This window comes from Tupaia chinensis, unplaced genomic scaffold (genome assembly GCF_000334495.1).
Source record: "Tupaia chinensis unplaced genomic scaffold, TupChi_1.0 Scaffold000528_1, whole genome shotgun sequence".
Lineage (NCBI taxonomy): Eukaryota > Metazoa > Chordata > Mammalia > Scandentia > Tupaiidae > Tupaia > Tupaia belangeri.
In genome coordinates, this window is record NW_006160041.1 from 603,436 (window position 1) to 622,286 (window position 18,851).

General features: G+C 42.0%; 1 protein-coding gene across 17 annotated transcripts in view; it reads left to right on the plus strand.

Annotated features, from left to right (window-relative positions):
• TTLL5 (tubulin tyrosine ligase like 5) overlaps positions 1–18,851 on the plus strand; it is a 330,457-nt gene that overhangs the window by 286,823 nt on the left and 24,783 nt on the right. For 15 of the 17 annotated variants that reach the window (XR_003550803.1, XM_027775153.1, XM_006157045.3 and 12 more), the window contains 2 exons: positions 7,490–7,572; positions 11,269–11,391. Coding sequence is in view for 16 of the 17 variants with exons in the window: in XM_027775153.1 (XP_027630954.1) it covers positions 7,490–7,572; positions 11,269–11,390 (205 nt within the window). In the remaining variant the exon portion in view is untranslated. The remainder of the gene's footprint in view (positions 1–7,489; positions 7,573–11,268; positions 11,392–18,851) is intronic. The other 2 variants (XM_027775160.1, XM_027775161.1) reach the window with 1 other exon arrangement.

Here is an 18,851-nt window from a genome sequence, read left to right on the forward strand (position 1 = left end):
CTTTCTCTCTCTCTCATTTTCTCACTCTGTCCCTCTCTGGTCGAATTAAAATAAATAAATTAATTAATTCTTAAAAGAAAAAAAAATTGGAGCTCTGTGAGCCATTGCTGCACAAAAGTTGACTCCACTAATTAAATGTTCCTTGAATTGGTCTTGGATCTTCACTCTAATTAATAATGTTCTAATTTTTATATTCTAAATATTAGCATATTAGCTTCTGTTTGTGAAATGTATATATTATCCTGTATTATCCCTGGATCTATAGATAAAAAGAAGAAGCACACACATAGCTGTGTGGGGGTAGGTGTGTTGCAAGGAAAGTTGTAATTTATTTAATCTGTTTTAATATGTGAGTAAATGTTTGCTAAGAAGAGTCAAAAGGCATGTTCCTTTTTTTTCTTAATTCATTTCCTCAACTTAACTTTCACTTTTGAGATTTCTTCTCTCCTTTAGGAATTGAATTGAAAAAGATTGGTTATCACCAGGATTTGATAAAAATGATCAAGTTTGGGAGTGTTTGTTTCCAGGACCTTCACAAATTCAACCATGACTGTTTTGCCACAGGCCTGGCAAAGTCAGCATTGCTAGCTTTGCTCTTGTAAATTCTTGAGCGTTTTCCTTTTGTGGGTCCTTTTTTTTCTACAGTAAGGTCATCTCTGAGGTGGTGGCATGAATCCAAGACAAACTTTCACTAGATCGTTGAAATAGAAAGCGAGTACCCCTGTGTTAGAGATGCGGAAAACCCTGAAAAGAACCCAAAGGAGACAGTATATAGCACCAAACCACAGTCAGCCTTGTGAAGTAATGGACAAAACAGACCTTAAAGAACACATATCACTTTCAGAAAAAGTTTCCGCTGATCAAAATAATGGGCAAAAGGAAGAACAGAGGAAACCACAAGTAAAGGAGAGAATAACCATGACAAAGTACGTCAGGAGCCTTACTGCACAATGGGTGGCGGGACTGTCAGTCGAACCCTCTAACTGATGAGCTGTGCTGTGTAGGCCGGCTATATGGTGTGGTCTTGATGCTGGCCATTTGATGAGCTTATATTCCCTAGGGATGACACATGCACTAGGGACTTGCACTAGGGGGGAAAAAAGACAAATTTTCATCTCGTAAGGGTATTATTTATTTGTAACACATCATTGAACAACTTCTTTGCAAGGTCCGGAAGTAGAAATAACGCCCGTGTCAGGCTCTTACACTTCAGAAAAGCGGAAGAGGCGAGAGGAGTAGAAAGGTCTGAAGCAAGTGAATCAAATTCTGGGATAGCAATTATACATTTCATATTTAAGGAAGCTCTTCAGAGACAAGCTGTGAACATGTCCTAAGGAAAGATACTGTCTTAGTTGAAAGGAGCAGCTCACTATTAATAGGTTTCTTTTCATTGTTTATCACAACAACACACACTTCCTATCATGGTTTGTAAGTGGCTAAGTTAATCAGCAGCTTGCCCTCAGTAGTTTTCAATAATCGCAGTCAGACAGTTCGTTGTCAGAGAAGGGCCTGATGGAGTCCGTTACCACAGCCTCTAACTCTCAGCCTCTGACACTTTCCTCCTAGACTCTGCACCATTTCCAGGAAGAAGAATTAAAGACTAGTTTATTTTGGTACCAAAAAAAAAAAAAAAAAAAAAGAGATTGACTCATAGTTTCACATAGTACATTTTCCACTAACGTTTTATTTTAAAGAATTATTTTAATTTTATTTATTATTATTTCCAATTTGACCAGAGAGAGATGGAAGGTGGGAGTGGGGGAAGTGAGAAAGGAACCCACCAAGTCTGAGACTCAAACCATGGTTAGCCATGGGGGAGCTAGCACCTTCAACCACCACACCACCTGCTGACCCCATTCCATTAACTTTTTGAGACCCTGTGTATTAGTTTCATTGGGTTTGGACTGTAACTTTTGTATAGTGTAAAGTTAATATCACCTTTCTTGTCCTGTCTTCTCAATATTTCTCACTGAAAAATTGTACTTAAAGATTTCTCCCATGAGACAGAGGGGCAACGCCAACAGGTTCCTCCTGCCATGATTCGGCCCCCGTCTCAGCCAGTCCAAATTATGTATCTATATGTGTGTGTGTTCCCGGCCTATGAAGATAGGCCTGGGACACAAACCCAGAACCTTCTCATGGGGGCTCATTTGCATTACAACTACACCACCATCTGGCCCTCTCACTGTGAAGTTCTTAGTACTTCTACAGCTCGTTTTCCTGAATTCATCTTTACCCACCTTTGCATATTCCACAGGTAATGTGATCAGAAAACATCAAGTAAGGAAGCTGCATCAGGCACACATTTAACTTTGCACATTCAACTGTTCAAAGAGAAAAAGAATGATGATTTCTTAAAGTGGTTGGAACCATTTGATAGTCCACGCAGGATGAGATGGGAGCTATGTTAACCCTCTGGGCAGTCTCAGTTCCTGTGAGCTTTTCTTATGGGAAGAGCCACCACTCTACTGTTATTCTCATGCTTAAAGATGCAAATTTTAGGGGCCAGCAGGTGGCATAGTGGTCAAGGCACTGTGTGCATGTGTGCCCAAAATCCCTAGAGGAGAATGTAGGAGAAGGGATTGTGGCATGATCATCCCCCCAGGGATTAATTTCTCACTTTCTCTCTCTCTCTCTCTCTCTCTCTCTCCATGAGTGCACAAGCCCTATAGCAAAAATCTCTCCAAAAAATAAATAAATGAAAATTAAAAAGATACATATTTTATACAACACAGACCCTTAATATAAGCCACCTACTTCTTTGGTCCACAGTGGAAGAGCGATTCATCTTGATACTGGCAGAGAAGATTTATTAAGAGACAGTTTGTCGATCTCAAGTGGAACCTTTCTTCCTGAAGGATCTTAACAGTAATTTTGACTATGAAATTTCCGCCTCATAGGTTGCCAGTTAATTACCTTCTGATTTTAATAGCAAGTTGCTATTAACTAATTCCAGATTCTGGTCATTTCTCTACAGTTTAGCACTAATATCCCATAGTGCTATTGAAGTCAATGGGTGATCCAGTTTGATATTTCTGTATTTCTTTGTGTAGATAGGCTTATGATTGTTGCTAAGAACATTGATTGGTATTCTTAAGTAAAAGTGATAATAATAATGTTTATTATAGTGCCTTTTAACACCAGTCACTGCTAAGATGTGTTTTACAGTCACCATTTTATTTAAGCCTCAACAACCCTGTGAGGTTGGTCCTGTTACCCCGTGTCGGTTAAGCACAGTAAGTGACTTAAAGGCAACACAGAGACTTAAAGGGAATACATACATACATACATCCTTAGGTAAATATTTTCTAAAGCCCAGGAAAGCAGCGAAGAATCATTACAGGGAAATGAACATACAGGCTGTATATAAGCTGTGTTTCAAAGTTCTCATTTAGTACTGGTTTGTCCAGAAGTTGGAATACATTTTCTCAAGGAAATGATGTTATCACAACAAAAGTGTATTTACCCATAATGTGCCTAAATTAGTAATAGCAGACCTAAGCCATTTTGTGCACCAGATGGATTTTCCATGGAAAAGTCCACTCAAGAGTTTCCCCTTGGACTGCTATGAACACATTTCTCCATCACAGGGGGAATGGGAACCCTCTGGGAGAAGTAGTAGAATTACTTAAAGTATTTGAATTCTGAATCAGGATGGCTCTCAGAGCTGTGTTTGGAGTCAGTGGGAGGAAGGCGGATGGAGGAATGAGGAGAACAGGGACCATGGGCTTAGGAGGTCTTGGGTTAGGAATAGGATAAAACCTCTGAAGGCAAAGGGTGGATTGAGAGTTCCAGAGAGAGGGAGAAGGTTAGACAGTTTGGGGGAACCAGAATTCATTGTGTCTAGACTGCAGGGACTCTTCTAATCCTTCAGGTAACTCCCTGTTCACTGCCTCTGTTTCTTCTACTGACCCAAAGGTTTTGCTTCCCTTTTCAACCACTAACATGCAGGATGCCTTCTATGTTCCTGAGCCCAGCCCCATGGCTTTTCTCCACTCAGCTGCTCCTAAGACAGGCATCATGGCCTAAAGATTTTCAGCTCTGTAAGGAAAGAGTCATCCAGAATATTGCTTTTTCACTTGGGACCTAAAGGAGCAAATTCCAGCTCACAGATACGTTGGTTGGGTTTGGGGTCCGTAAGGCCTAAAATAAAATGCATAAACATTTCAAATGTAGCTTTCAGACGCTGAGGGAAGTGGGAAAAGAGACAACCTCCCTCTTTTTTTTTTTTTTTTTTTAAATTTGCTATAGGGCACATACACTCACCAGAGAGAGGGAAGGTGAGATGACAAGTTGCCAGGGCTGGGATTCACACTGCAGTCGATCATGTGGGAGTCCAGCACCCTCCCACTACACAGTCATTCTTAGGGTAGGGGAGCTTTAGGGATATAAGGAAAGATGGGGGCAGCAGGTAACATAGTGGTTAAGGTGTTGGAGTCCCACGTGGCTGACCATAGTTCTAGTCGCAGACCTGGTGGCTTGAAAATTATGCCAGGCATTTGTGTGTGCAGGTCAGCTTTCCCTCTCACTAGCGCTCGCTCTCTCTCTCTCTCTCTCTCTCTCTCACACACACACACACACACACACAAGCGAGCGCATACACCCTATGTCAAAAAAGAAAGAAAGTGGGAAACAGAGGATAGGACCCCAACTGTAGCTTGTCGAGGGGGAAGGGCTATAAGACAGTGGGATCCTTGCACTGTTCCTGGGCTGTGATTTCTCAGGAGGGAAGTCTCTTTCAGGGGTCAGGGGCCACTTGGACACCTAAACCTGTTCCACAGTGTCCAAGTGCACCTCATACCACTCCCTCTATACCTAGTTCCCATTTCCCCAGTGAATCACCTGGGCACTTGGGCCACTGTTACAATGCCTGAGTTCTGGGGTAGGTCTAAGCCCTATCCTGACCCCAGTGATTCCAGGTGGTTCCTGTCAAAGGAGTTTGGTAAATGTTGCCTGATTAGTCCTACTCCCAGCATTCCCCCTTTGCTGGTTTTTAAAAGTTCATGGGACATTCTAATTCCCTTTCTGTTGCAAAATCAGTATATATGCTATTTTTTTATAGGAAGCTCTTTTGGAGGCTGGCAGCTGGTGTGGTGGTTCAAGCCGCTGGACTCCCAATTGTCTGCGGATCAAGTCCTGGACCTGGCGGCTTGCTTTCTCACTTTCCCTCTCTCTCTCTGTCTTTCTCTAGTCAAATAATAATAAATAATAATAATTAATAAAGTTGAATCAAATAATTCTTTAATAAAAAAGGAAAAGCTCTTTCATGAAGGCTACTCTAAGCTAGTACCTACTTCTCATAACTTCATGACTTGAATGAAATAAGATTTTCTCTGGAAGACCGTCCTTGACCAGTCTCCTCACTATCTAAATCAGATTTCCCTGTTTCAATCTCGTCTAACACTTGTTCTTTTTCTCTGTAGCATTTAGCACACAGTCAGTGTCATGTTTTTGCTTTAGCGTCTTTCTCTCTCCTCTAGTACTAAACACAGGGAACGGTTAGCAAATACTGGTTGTATGAAGGAATGACTAGAAAGCAGTATGGGGAGAGGAGTACTAAAGGTTGGATTTGATGTTGCCGAGCAACACGAAGCAAAGAACTGAACTTACAAAAGCATTAGTCCCCAGGTTAAAAGCATGCTAGAGAGGATGGTCAGAATTGCCAGAGCGTGGGGAACCAGCAGTTAGTGTAACGGCTATGTCGCTGGACTCCCACGTAGTCGACCGTGGTTCGTGTCCCGGACCCGGTGGCTTAAAACTCACGCCAGGCGCGTGTGTGTGCGTGCCCAAGATCCCAAGAGGAGAATGGAGGAGAAGGGATTGCAGCGTGACCATCCCCCCTGGGGGGTGATTTCTCGCTTTCTGACTCTCTCTGTCTGTCTGGCGAATGCACGTGCCCTGTACTGAAGACCTCTCCAAAAAAAAAAAAAAGAATTGCCAGAGCGTGCATGTGCTTGCCAGAGAGAGAGGAGAAAGCACCTGAAAATGGGGTGTGGTCACACCATCGTCCCTTTGCCATTTCTCCATCCTGTCCAGATTTGGGTTATGCATGCACACATCCAGTGTGTGTTTCAAGCTAGTGTGGCCAGGATTCTAATAGAACCAGGATTAATTATGTGAGATCCTTTAGCCACTAGGCTATGGAGCTGTCCCCTCCAGGTTAAATTTTTATACACCCATTGAAATCAAGGGAGATGAGCCCAAAAATAAATGTATTTATGGGTGCAGTGGGTCAGATTCTTTAATATCATGTTTATTAAGGAACTGATGTGTGCAAAATGCAATGTTAGAAGCCACAGATACATTAAGACTAATAACAGTCTCTGTCTTTGTGGAGCTTACATTCTATTGATAGTAAGGATGACACATTAAGCAACCAGTTATCCAAATTTATAATTATAATCTTGATAAAAGCAACAAAAGTATTATAAAGAGCTGTTAGAGCCTCTAACAGAGAGACTTGATATGGTCTGTAGGGCATTGAACTAGTCACAGAATTTCTGAAACATATGGCTATGAATCTCTGTCCAAAGAATCAAATATACTCTGTCCTGTCTTTGTCTAAGTTGGTATGGAGTGTGTAGGGGAGTGCTATGTAATGATCTCTCAACCTTGGCTCTGTTGACAGTTTAGACTAGATAATTCTTTGTTTGGGGCATTCTCCTGTGTACTGTAGGATTCACATTACTGGCCTCTACCCACTAGCTGCCACTCTGGTTTTGATAACTACAAATGACTTGATCTTATTGCCAGATATCCCCACTGAAGGAGGGAGAGTGTGGCAAAATATTCCTCTCCTCCCTTCCCCAGTTGAAAACCAGTGGTCTACATGAATCTTGGATTTTAACAACTATATTTTGGTATGATTTCTCTAAAACAATGCCAGGAACTTAATTACCCATTCAGTGAACAGCCTTTTGCTGAGTACCTATTTTTGTGCCAGACACTGTTTTAGGTACTGGACACACAGTCTCTAAAGCCTGTTCTTTTTTTTCTTTTTTTCTTTTTTTTTTTTAACTTTTGCCATAGGACTTGTAGGGAGAGAGAGGGAATATGAGAAACCACCACCACCACCACCACCACCCCCAGAGGGGATGGCCATACTGCAGTCCCTTCTCCTCTACTCCCCTCTCAGGATTTTGAGCATGCACACAGATGTACTAGGTGTGATTTTCAACTTACCATGGCTGAGACACACACTGTGATCAGCTGTATGGGAGTCCAGAACCTTAACCACCTTACTACCTGCTGTGCTTTCTTGAGGCTACATTTCAGTGGAGAGAAATAGACAATGAATTTTAAAATATACATACTTTAGAAGGGTTTAAGTTGGTCGTTGAGATCTTTCCTAGCAAGATGACATTTGAACCAAGTCTTGAAAGAAGCAAGAGAATGAGCTACATGGAATCTCTATGGCACAGCCATTGAAGGGCCTGTACTTGACCTTGCTGTTCCTCTGCAGGTCTAACTGAGCTCCTTTGTGTTTCAGAGGGTCCTCCGCAGAAGGGCAGCTGAATGGACTCCAGAGCAGCCTTAACTCTGCAGCCTTTGTGCCCATCACCAGCACCACAGGTTAGTGGGCACTAGCAGGGAAGGTGCGGGGCTCGGTGTACTCCCTCTTCTACCCCCAAAGAGTGCTCCCGATCAAAGAACGAAGTATCTAGGCTCTCCAAGCATTGTCAGATGGGCATTTGTATTACATTCTTCTTTAAATAACTTCAGCAGCCTAGGTGTTTTATAGAACTAGTATGGGATAAGTGAAACTACCCAGCCTGGTAGAATGCTCAGATTTGCAGCATTTCATCAAAATATCCTGTATTTGACTGGGATTTCATTTTTATACATGAAATATATAAAATGTGTAATTTTTTTTTTTTTTTTTATCTGTAGAGGAAGATCTGTAGGAAGGAAGCTTTAAGCTAAGATTTCAAAGTGGGCAAGCCAGCCAGGAAAGGGAATATGTGATGTGAAGGGGTTCCACTAAAAGGGAACCATGTGCACAGACCAGGGGACAATGAAAGCGTGATGCATTCCAAGAGTCCTCATGGGTCAGCGTGGCTGGGGACTCAAGCATGAGCAGTGAGTGGCAAGAGCAAAGGTTGGGAGGGAGCAGGAGCAGCTTGTGAGCCATGTTGGGAACATGGTTGCCTCCCTGACAGCCACAAGGAGCCATTGAGGAGTATCAGGCAGGGTACAAAGAGGTAGGGGTGGAGGGCTGACGTAATGTACCTTAAAATGATTACAGACACCTGGAGACACAGCTCCTTGACTGTGTCAGAGGGATAATTACATATGCCTTGTAAGCTTCCTGTGGGGATTAAACAAAGCAGTACACATGAAAGGGCTCTGTATCTGCACCCCTGTCAGGTATTGCTACAATGAGAGTCAAAGGTTTCTTCTCTGTTTAGAGTCTTAAAATATAAACTGAAGAAATACTCAGTGAGTATCTAGTGCCCCTGCCTCCCCCATCGCCCCCACCTCCAGAAAAAAAAGAATTTGTAGAATATGGTTTTTTTTTTTTTTTTTTTTTTTACCATGGAGCACATGTACTCTCTGAAGAGAGACAGAGAGAAACAGAGAAGAAGTGAGAAATACATGTATTCTCCCAAGAGGGAAATGGCCACTCCTCAATCTCTTCTCCTCAATTCTCCTCTTGGGATTTTGGTCATGCACACACATATGTCCAACGTGATCTTCAAGCCGCTGGGTCTGACACACGAACCATGGTCAGCCATGTGGGAGTCCAGTGCCTTGACTACCACGCTACCTGTTGGCCACATTTTTAAGGAAATCTCCTCCTGTGATTATTAAGGACTTAGAAGTGATGACTAAGAGAATCATGGACAAAGCTTGAAGGATTTCTATGAAATATAGCTGTTAGAGCCCCGCCAGCTCATCAAGTCTGCTTAAAGCTAGAGACGTTCCTAAAGCCCGGGAAACTCTGGGGAGCCTGGCTGCATCGTTTACAGGCCTGACTGATGAAGAATTGACTGGACTCTGCGCCGGTGTTCTGGCCAAGCCCGTTGGAAACGTGAGGGGTCGGGTGGAGCATACTTGTAGCATCTTGACCGTGAATAAACTTTTACAAGTGCTTGGTGAAGTTACTTAGAAAATTTTGTGACAGTCATTCTGAACTTGGCATCAGCATAAATCCACAGAACAAGAAGTTCTATTCTCCCCGCCCCCCACCCCAGCCCCAGCCACAGCTTCTTAGATGAACCTTTTCTTCCCTTCTTCTACCTTAAGGTAACAGGTAGAAGGTACTCTTTGTACCTTGTTTGTTGGGTGGCCTGTTGTTTACTACTCTGTCACCCAGTGACTCTGGGCCTCTAACTCCCTTGAATTTATTTCTAGCCCTGTGATTTTCCTGGTGTTTCTGATCCCTAGGAAAAGAAACACCAATTAGCATGGTACAGTTGGAATCAGGCATTTTCTATGCTTCCCAGTAGACATTTTATCATCATCATATGTGAGTGTGAAAGCTAGCTGAGAGCCTGGAACGCTCCCTGCATCTTACTTTCCCCTGACTTCCAAACCTCGAGCTATATAGTCTAAGAGTGCTGTGGAGGGAAGATGTAGTGTCAGCAAATTTGGAAATTTGAGAAGGAAACGAGAGTGGGGGCCATTGACCCATAACCCTGTTATGGTGATTGACACAAGTAGTGAGTGCTTCAACTCTAAATCCTGTGATTTCTGTATTATAAGCAGTTATTTTAGGGATTCAGAGGGATATCGTATGAAAAGGAAAAGGTTAAGATGACTAATTAGCACCATTTTTCTTGAAACCCATAAGAAGGGAAAACAACTTTTTTAATTAATCAAAAAGTTTACTCCTCCCTAGGACTTGGCAGGGTTGTGTCCATACAGGAATTCCTAAACATTCTTTGATAGGTAACTAGCCCCTTTCTGGTCCAGTTAACTTAGTTGGTTAAACATGGTATTAATGAGTTCATGAATATAGCAAATGTCTCTTTCCTGGCCCCTTAGTCCTTCCCCTGTACTTGGCCAACCTGACTTGAATACTTGTAACTTTGTTCCCCAGTCTGAATAAGAGTAGTTCATCCAAGCTACTGTTAAAAAATAACTGAGTCCATCCTACCTGTGGTGAGCTAATGGCATTCTTTTTATTATGAGCATTAAATGAGATAGTGAGTGTGGAAGCTCCTAGCTGAGAGCCTGCAACGCTCCCTGCATCTTACTTTCCCTTGACTTCCAAACCTCGAGCTATATATTCTAAGAGTGCAATGGAGGGAAGGTGTAGTGTCAGCAAACTTGGAAATTTGAGAAGGAAACGAGAGTGGGGGCCATTGACCCAAAGCCAAAGTCATTGGTCCTCCTTCTTTATAACTGTGGCGTTCTGAGTTCCAAAGTGGTGATGGTGAACTAAAATAGCAGAGAGCAGCCAATTAGATACTGACATTTCTCTCGTGCTGACTTAATCACGTAAACCACCGCTATTGTAGGAGTCTGAAGTCACACCAGCTGCCTTCACATCTGCCGCTCAGCTTCACCTAAGCCTTTCCTGTTCTGGGGCCAACTTCTTTTATTTTTAAGTTCTTCTTGGGCTGTAGTTGGTGGAAGGGACCTTACCACATTTGGAAAATCAGTGATGGATTTATTTCATTTATGAGAAGTCAGAAGCACTGTCCTTGTTAAATGTTTATGATCTGGGGCCCTGGTCAAATGCACCATAGCTCTGTGTTGTTGGCCTGATTGGCATGGGGTGGCCACACATCAGTGCGACTGTTCTGCCCATTTCCTAGTGTCCCTGAGACAACAAGAAAAAGGAACTCACCGTAATATAAAGTAAGCCCAGTGGAGCTTAAACCCAAAGGATCTAGAAGTCACTTTAACTTCCAAGTGAAATTATTAGCCTGACAGCTCTCCGCAGAATGACCTATTTTTATCATCCAATTCTTTTCATCATGGTTATATAGTTGGAGCTCCTGAGTAGATCTGGAGTATAATAGGTTAAAAATGAAAATAAATAAAGCTCCTGAGATGCTTGTCCTAGTGTCCTCTGCCCTTTATTACTCTCAAAACGTTCCTTTGTCCCCAGGGCGAGAGGGGTAAGAATGTGGGTTGATTACCCACCCTCACATTGTCAGGAAGCAAGAGCGAGACCTTGGATTTGGTATTCGGCAAGAAGTGGGGCCACAACATCTGGGAGAACAGTGATCCCTTAACCTAGTTTTAGTTTTACCTCTTGTCCTATGAGCTGATGTCAAATGTAGTGTTAAGTAGGGATTTTTTTTTTCCGTTTTTCAGGAACTTTGGAAGCTCCCCAGGTTATTTTCGCCAGATCCAAACCCTTGCCCACACAACCTGGAGCCCTTGCTACAGTTATAGGACAGAGAAAATCAAAGTCGGTGAAGTCAGGGCCAATTTAAGGTAACAATAAGAGTAAGAGCATGATTGTATCATTGTCACTTGCTGACTGATGCCACAGCAAGAGACTTAGTAGCTCTTCAGAGATGTGATAGCTCCTCAAAGCGACAGTGAGGTTGGGGCTTTAGAAAACCAGAGCTCAGAAAACCCCAACACCATGGGTCAAAGTTGAGCTGCAGATATATCGTTTGCTTCTCTAGCAGTCTACCAGTAGGTGGTGCTGTGGCAGTAAGAAATTACTATTACTAGAGGCTTTTGTTTAAAAAGGTGGGGATTTGGAAACAAATCAAAGAAAGAAATGAAAGCTATGATTGAGTTATCACAGGTAAAGTGTAACAGAATATATTGGAAAACATCATATTTTATGGCCAAGTTGCAATCCTCTGGAAAGAGAATGGATTTTTTTTTTTTTTTTGTAATAGGCTTTTAGACTGGAATTAGGTAGTTAGTGAACTATACTTTCAGATAATGGAAAGTAGGGAGGGAAAAATTTGTAAAACCATTTTTGGTGAGGTTGAAAAATTAATTTATGTTTTTTGCTGAGTTATTTAGAATAAAATGTGCCATAATCAGCAGTAAAATAAACTATAACCCCCATTCTATGTCCATCCAAAATCATAGATTGAAGGGATGGTCTAACTTGATCTTGTGAGGCTGTGTCCACCTTCACCAATGCTGCCCTCAGTATTTTGTTCCCAGCCACGGCCCTCAAAACTACCGGAAAATTCTGTGAAACTTCAAGGCTTTGCTGATTCCTTTCCCCTTTGCTCTGCCCTCCACACTGAAGCATGGACGGCATACCTGCTATGAGCTTAATGCTCGTCTCGCCTCTAGGGAAATATTTATAAACTTATTTGAGAAGCATTATTCATCAAAATACCCCAGGAGAGCAAAGCAGAGAGGAAAATTATTTACCCACCACAGGATTCATTTACGTTGGATCAGAAAAGTTGAAATATCTTTCCCAGCCCATCTAAACTCATTCCAGAGAGGAATGAGAGGAGAGAAAGGAACACCAAATCCATAGCTTGGTCACCTACCAAAATGTACCCAAGGAATGGAAAACAACCAGAGTCCCTTTCGTTCTGATACTGAGCAGCCTACAGTGGCGAACAACTATTAAAATATAGAAAGCTAAAGTGAGAAGGTCAATATTTCCTTCAGGAGACTGGCAGCCAGAAGAATGAATGTGATATCAAGCTCCAAACCAAACCAGTAGCCTGCCAAGAAGTACTCACATCCATCCGTTTCCAGGACTGTGAGACTTGGACCTGCCGCGGTCGTAATATCATTTTCCTTGAACCTTTCTCATCAGTATCCCTTCCAGTTCACCCTGAACACTACACGTCAAAATAGGATCCTCGGCAAAGAAGCATTGGAGAAAAGCCCATCGCTGAACATTGAAATCTCTCTTCGCAAACTCAAATCTGCTGAGCCTGAGCTGTGCCTAGGCAAGGATGGTGCTTCTGTGCTCGGGGGGAGACAGCATGCCACCTGTGTGTAGATACAGAAGACAGTGGCTCAGAAGTCCAGTCCAGTCCTCACCAGCATGACTGCAGGGGAGCTCCAGAGGGTGGCACACCAACCTGGCAGGTGGGAGGTGGCGGTGGGCTGCCTATCCTTGAGGAGAGGAATTAGGTAGCCTTTAAAGTGAGAAGAACTCCAGAAGCCAAAGCCCATCACCCAAAGCATGCTTTCTTTTTGTTGTAAATGTAGTCTAGATAGACGTCCCTTCAACCACAGTCACAAACCAATGTCTTCACCAGCTGTGACAGCCCTCTTCGTGTATGGGGAGGCAGTCAGTTTAGATTAGAGGACTTGGAGTGTGTTTGCATAGCCTGTCATATAATACTGAAAAGCATCAGTTGTCTTTCTCAAAGGACAGAGGGAGTTGAGCTGAAGGATATTAGGAGCTAACGCCTGTTTAAGACCCCCGTATGCTGCCCGGGGCAAGTCTCATCTTTAAATACAGACATTATTCTGGGTTTTCTTAGATTCCATATTTGTCTGTTTGGCTTCTGTTCCTCACAGGACTGATTATATTAACTAATTTTTCTTATTTCTGTGAGATGCTTTGGCATTTGGATGCCTTAGAGACTTGTGGAAAGACTGACTGCCCCTCCCAGGGCTATTTAATTCCTAAGTGTATTAACTGTTAATAATAAGGCCCATGTATGCCTTCTTCTTTCTCTTTCTCTCTCTTTCTTTTTTATTTTTTTTTTCTTTTTTCTTTTTTGGAGTTGGGGGATTTGAGGCAGACTCTCACTGTGTTACCCACGTTTGCCTGGAACTTGTGTTCTTTGCCACTGCCTCCTGAGTAGCTGGGACTGCAGGCCTGCACCTGGCTAAGCACACCTTTCATATGCAGACTAACCAATCTGGGATCTCTAACCCCAGCCACTTCCTTTAGAATTCTCACACATCAAACCAAAGTTTTCCAGGCCCTAAATTATACCAGAGACAGGTACCAGGCAACTAGATGCCACCCCTGAGCTTAAATCCTGCCAGACTTATTCCAGCTAGCCAATCCAAAGGTTTTTTTTTTTACTTGCCCTGCCTTTACTTTCCCATGGAAACCCTGGTAAAGGCACTAGCCTAGACGTTCCATCTCACTCCTATCCCCTGTCTCCTGACTATCACTGGGGCTTTCCTTATGACCTCCTCCCTGGGACCTTTGAGAATGATCAGCTCTTTCTTCCAAGCCTTGTTCTCTTTTCCTCCTCTGGCCACGCCAACTTGACTATACTGTAGCCAACATGCACATTCTTAGAACAAACACCAATAGGAAGAATATCTTTAATTTGTAGTACAAGGAACCAGGAAAACCATAAATTAGGTTTATGTCACCCATTTCTAAGCAACTGGTCACAGCACTTCATTACAGACTGTGTTACACAAGTGATGTTTTATCAGTATGTGTTTTCCAGCCTCGATTTGGCTGTAGCCACCCAAGAAGGATGTGGATCCTTCTACATGGCAAAACTGCCTGGCTCTCAGCCATTGAAATTTCATGCTTTCCTGTCCTGAGGCCTCTTTCATTTAGTAACTGTTCGTACATTCAGAAACAAAACTCAAGTAGAGCTGAACAACCTGGTTGGAAGTCAAGGAAAAGACAACCCGGCTTTCAGTTTGGGATAAGTGGGAGGTACTTGTAAAAATTCACCCCAAGGGCATTTATTTGCCTTAAAGAAAACCAGGGAACTCTATTTGTGAAATGGATTAAGAAATAGGCTACTGAGGAAGATAACATCTTAAAATTGATATTGTCTCTTGCTGAACTGGCAAAATTCCAAAAGAGGAGTTATGACTCTTTGATTGTTAACAATTACTACTTTGTTATATAGAGACAAAAAAAAGTGCATTGGCCGCTTTCTCAAAACACCTATATTACAGAAGCACACACACACACACACACACACATCCTGGCACGCTGGATTGTTCGAGCTGTACCTATCACTGCATCTTGTGGCAAAGTTGTGTGGTCGTGTGTAATACCCGTTCATTTGGGTGGAAGAAGATCCAGTCTGTTCTTGCAGTCCTAGACCGGGCAAGTAACCAGCACCTTGCCTTCCTCTGTGAGTCTTTGTACATTTCACTCCAGGTATCAATCCATGCCGCGAACCCACACACCTTGCTACTGGTTTCAATGGGATACTTGTTATAGCCACATACCTTTGCTTTACCACCCATATACCCTCAGGACATAATTTCTCTTGAAAGTTCTAAAGAAAGAGAATGGCATGCTAAGCCATGCCTGCCTTTGGAAAAAAGCGAACTATACATACCATGGAAAGATGTACAACTCTGCTAACCTCTGTAGAGTTTGATCTGGGCCCCAAAGAGTATAAGATGTAAAAACTGCAGGGCTTAAAGAATACTGACTTGAAGTATATTTCTGCAATTGGCATTGATATTATCCTTTATTCTTTAAATTATGATTATGAAAAGACTCAGATTCTCGTCAGTCTTCAGGATGATCATCCCTAGTAAAATACACACACACAGAAATCTCAAGCCCATCTACTGTGGCACAGCGGTAACACAAATGCCCTGTAAAACTGGAAGCCATATAGCTGACCGCAGGTTCAGATGCCCACATCGACCTAAAAATGTGCCGGGCACATAGACAGGCACTCAGGATCCTAAGGAACTGGAGGGCCAATGCATGCATGTGTGCGTGTACATACACTATCGAAGGGAAGGAAGGAAGGAAGGAAGGAAGGAAGGAAGGAAGGAAGGAAGGAAAATTTAAATAAATAAAAATTTAAAATATCCTCTTATTGTGTCAACTTCTGAGCATGTAGGCATTTCCTCTTAGCAGCATAGGTATCCAAGGATTCTTTTCTCTTGAAGCCTGCATGCAGGTTTCCCAGTTAGCCGATGCTGGAGAGGAGCAACTTGGAAGTGTGAAGTATCCCTTTAGCTCCAGTAAAGGTAGGCTGCATCCTCAGTTTAAGACGGGGTGTAAGTTGGAAAACCAACTTAGTTGTAAGATGATGAGGTGAAGAAAAGAGTCAGCTGGTTAGAAGTTGCCATAGTAGTAATATTTGTTTGTTGTTATTGGGTAGAAGAATTCCTGGTTTTTCTATCTGTTGAACTGAAAAGTGACTTAGATTCTTTCCCCCTTCCTTTCATTTCTAATTTGCTTCCCAGGAAAATTAAGTTGTATGATAAGTTCAAATGAAGCCATTTTAGAATTTGACAAGAGGGTTTTTTTAACTTATAATGGCTGTGTTGCCATTTTATTACATAATGAGTTGTTCTCCATTTTAACCAGGTATTGGAATATGAAATCTTCAAAACTATTACTCTTTCTTAGAAATATGTCAGGTCTTCTGTCTTGTATTTATTCATCCTTTCTACTCTTCTCCAAAGTAAACCGCCATCGTGCACGTGTACATTTACTTACTCTCTTCTTCATACGGCAGAGAATATGAGTCGTCCACAATGGCCTTTCATTACCAAGAAGGGAGAGACCCTCATAAACACAGGGAAGAAATGGCCTCTAGAGGCAGGCCTCATTAAAAACCTGCAGCTTATCTGGGGCAATAAGCAGCTCAGCTGGCCAACAGCAACTCTGTGAGCCCACCCTTGACCAGGGCATGTGCTGTCTGCTCAGCAGCGCCTTTGTGTTGTCCAGGTGAACAGCGCTGCTGTACTCATGACCTGGCCCCTCTGTGTGATTGTTTCTCTCTGTTTTGCATTCCATTTTCAGAAGACAGTCAGAATACACATTCATTCATCCAGTGAAGCACCCCAGGTGGCAGGTCCCTGCCAGACAGATGTTAGCCTGGTCCTAGTGTGATCGTGTGATCCAAAGCTGCCAAAGTATGCATTTCTGGCCATTTTCTTCGGATGGAATTGTAGCTAAGCCAGTACAGCATAGACCTTTCACCTCTAGCATAGGACCTTAAAGTATAAAACCATGTGCAATAAACTAAAATAATAAAATTTAAAAGGAAAATTAGGACCCCAAACCAAGATAATGCAAAACTTTTTAATATATAAGCCCAACTAAATGTACTGAAATTGAGGTGAAAATTGGTTCTGAGTTTTTTTTTAATGCCTAAGGGAACACATGTAAGCGCAAAAAAGTATCCCCCAATGAGAGCAATCCTTCTCTTCCAGTTCTCCATTCTGTCAGGAGAAACTGACAGAAACTCATCTAGCATATTTTTTAAGCTGTCAGGACCAAGATTCAAATGCTGGCTCAGCATGTGAATCCAGCTTCCTCTGCACTGCACTTAAAGGCTGCACTGTGCGGCCAACCTTGGTTGTTCATCTTTCAACAGCCATGATAAACAAGGAAGCATGGTCACTGGAGTATATCATTCTTATTATCAAAGGGACAGAAATATTCTGAGAAAAAGTTAAGGTTTTTCCTAGTTCTTATTTTCAAGGAAATATTTTACATACTTTATATAGAGGACACTGAATGACGTGTTAGTGCCCTCATTGAGCTAATGTCGCAATGACTTCTTCTGGACGTGACCTATGTGCCTGTAAAAAGTTATCGCATACATCAGTGATGACAGTTTTAGAAAGGGGCAAAAGTAATTGTCCCTTTTGCAAAAGTAAGATAATGATTATTTAGAGGACAGAGTTAATTGCATGTAACTTGGACAATCCTGAATATAACTTCTCTCAATTGTTTGATAAGAACTAGTGTGCTCTTTGGCAAGGGTCCAGACACCTAGTCTTTCATCTAGCTGTTCAAAGCTGTGTCTATGTACTTTGGGAAGCAGATCAGAAAACTGTAGACACAAAGCAGTAGTCTCACCCCATTGTCTGCCATTTTTATTCTCTGCTCCTTCATTTACATACAGTTTCCTCTGCCTAGGCACCATCTCCCCACTTGGCTCTCTCTCTCCCCAGTACAGCTAACTTTTCTTCTCCTGTCCAGCCCTTCCCTGTCCCCACTCCTGATCTGACGTAGATGCTTTTTGACTCTGCTCCAGCAGAACTCCATGATGACTCTGTCAGGGCATTTATAACACTCTGGCATCTTTATGAGTTACTTGGCTATTCTCTACTAGGCTGTAATTCCCTGGAAGGCAAGGATCAGGTCCAGTTTGACTCTGAAATCCTAGGGCCTTGCTCAGTGCCCAGCCCATATAGAGGCTTAAGAAATTCTGATGAAGTGCATGGATGGATGAATGTTCCCGTTTCGGCCTTTGTTTATTCTTTTGCTGACATTTGGAATATCAGTCTACATATGCAAATCCTTCCTATCTCCTAAGGGTCTAGTTAAGTTTTATCTCCAGTAATCCTTATTTATATAGTTACATATATTTTGCCATTTTTTAAAAATCCCTAGAGGCAATTTTTATCACAAAGTTTAGCACTTTATTATATTTTGTCTTATATCATTACTTACTTCTTAGTTGTCTCTTCAGGAAGACCATAAACTCTTTTAAGGGCAGAATTACATTCTGTATGTTTCTTGAATCACTAACAATACCCAAGATGCTTCATTACCTTGTAGACCCTAAACAAAAGAATACGTACATGAATTTTTTCTGGGAAATAGTCTACTCTGTTCTCTTGGCTTCAAGTAAAATGCAAACCTCAGAAGATAAGATCTTCTAATGAAGATTCATGAATAATGTATTTTATTATGAAACAATCTTCAAAATCAGTATAACCTTCCTTATAATTTACCTTCCTTATAAATTACCTAGTATTTCTATCCTGTTTCTTACAATGTTGTAAAACTACTTCCTGTGAAATACTGAATAATGTCACTGCTCTTTCGATAACAACCTCTGATGCACATTCATAACATTCCTATAAAACTATTTGTTGCCATTACAGATTTCAGTTTGAAGATGTTCCATGTTAGACTACATCCAAGGATCTCATTATATGGAACTTTGAGGCTTAGTTTATTTAAGCTTTTTTTCCTCTATACCAACTAATCAATACCTAAGTTTTCTAAGGTTTCCAGAATACAGAAGGGAAAG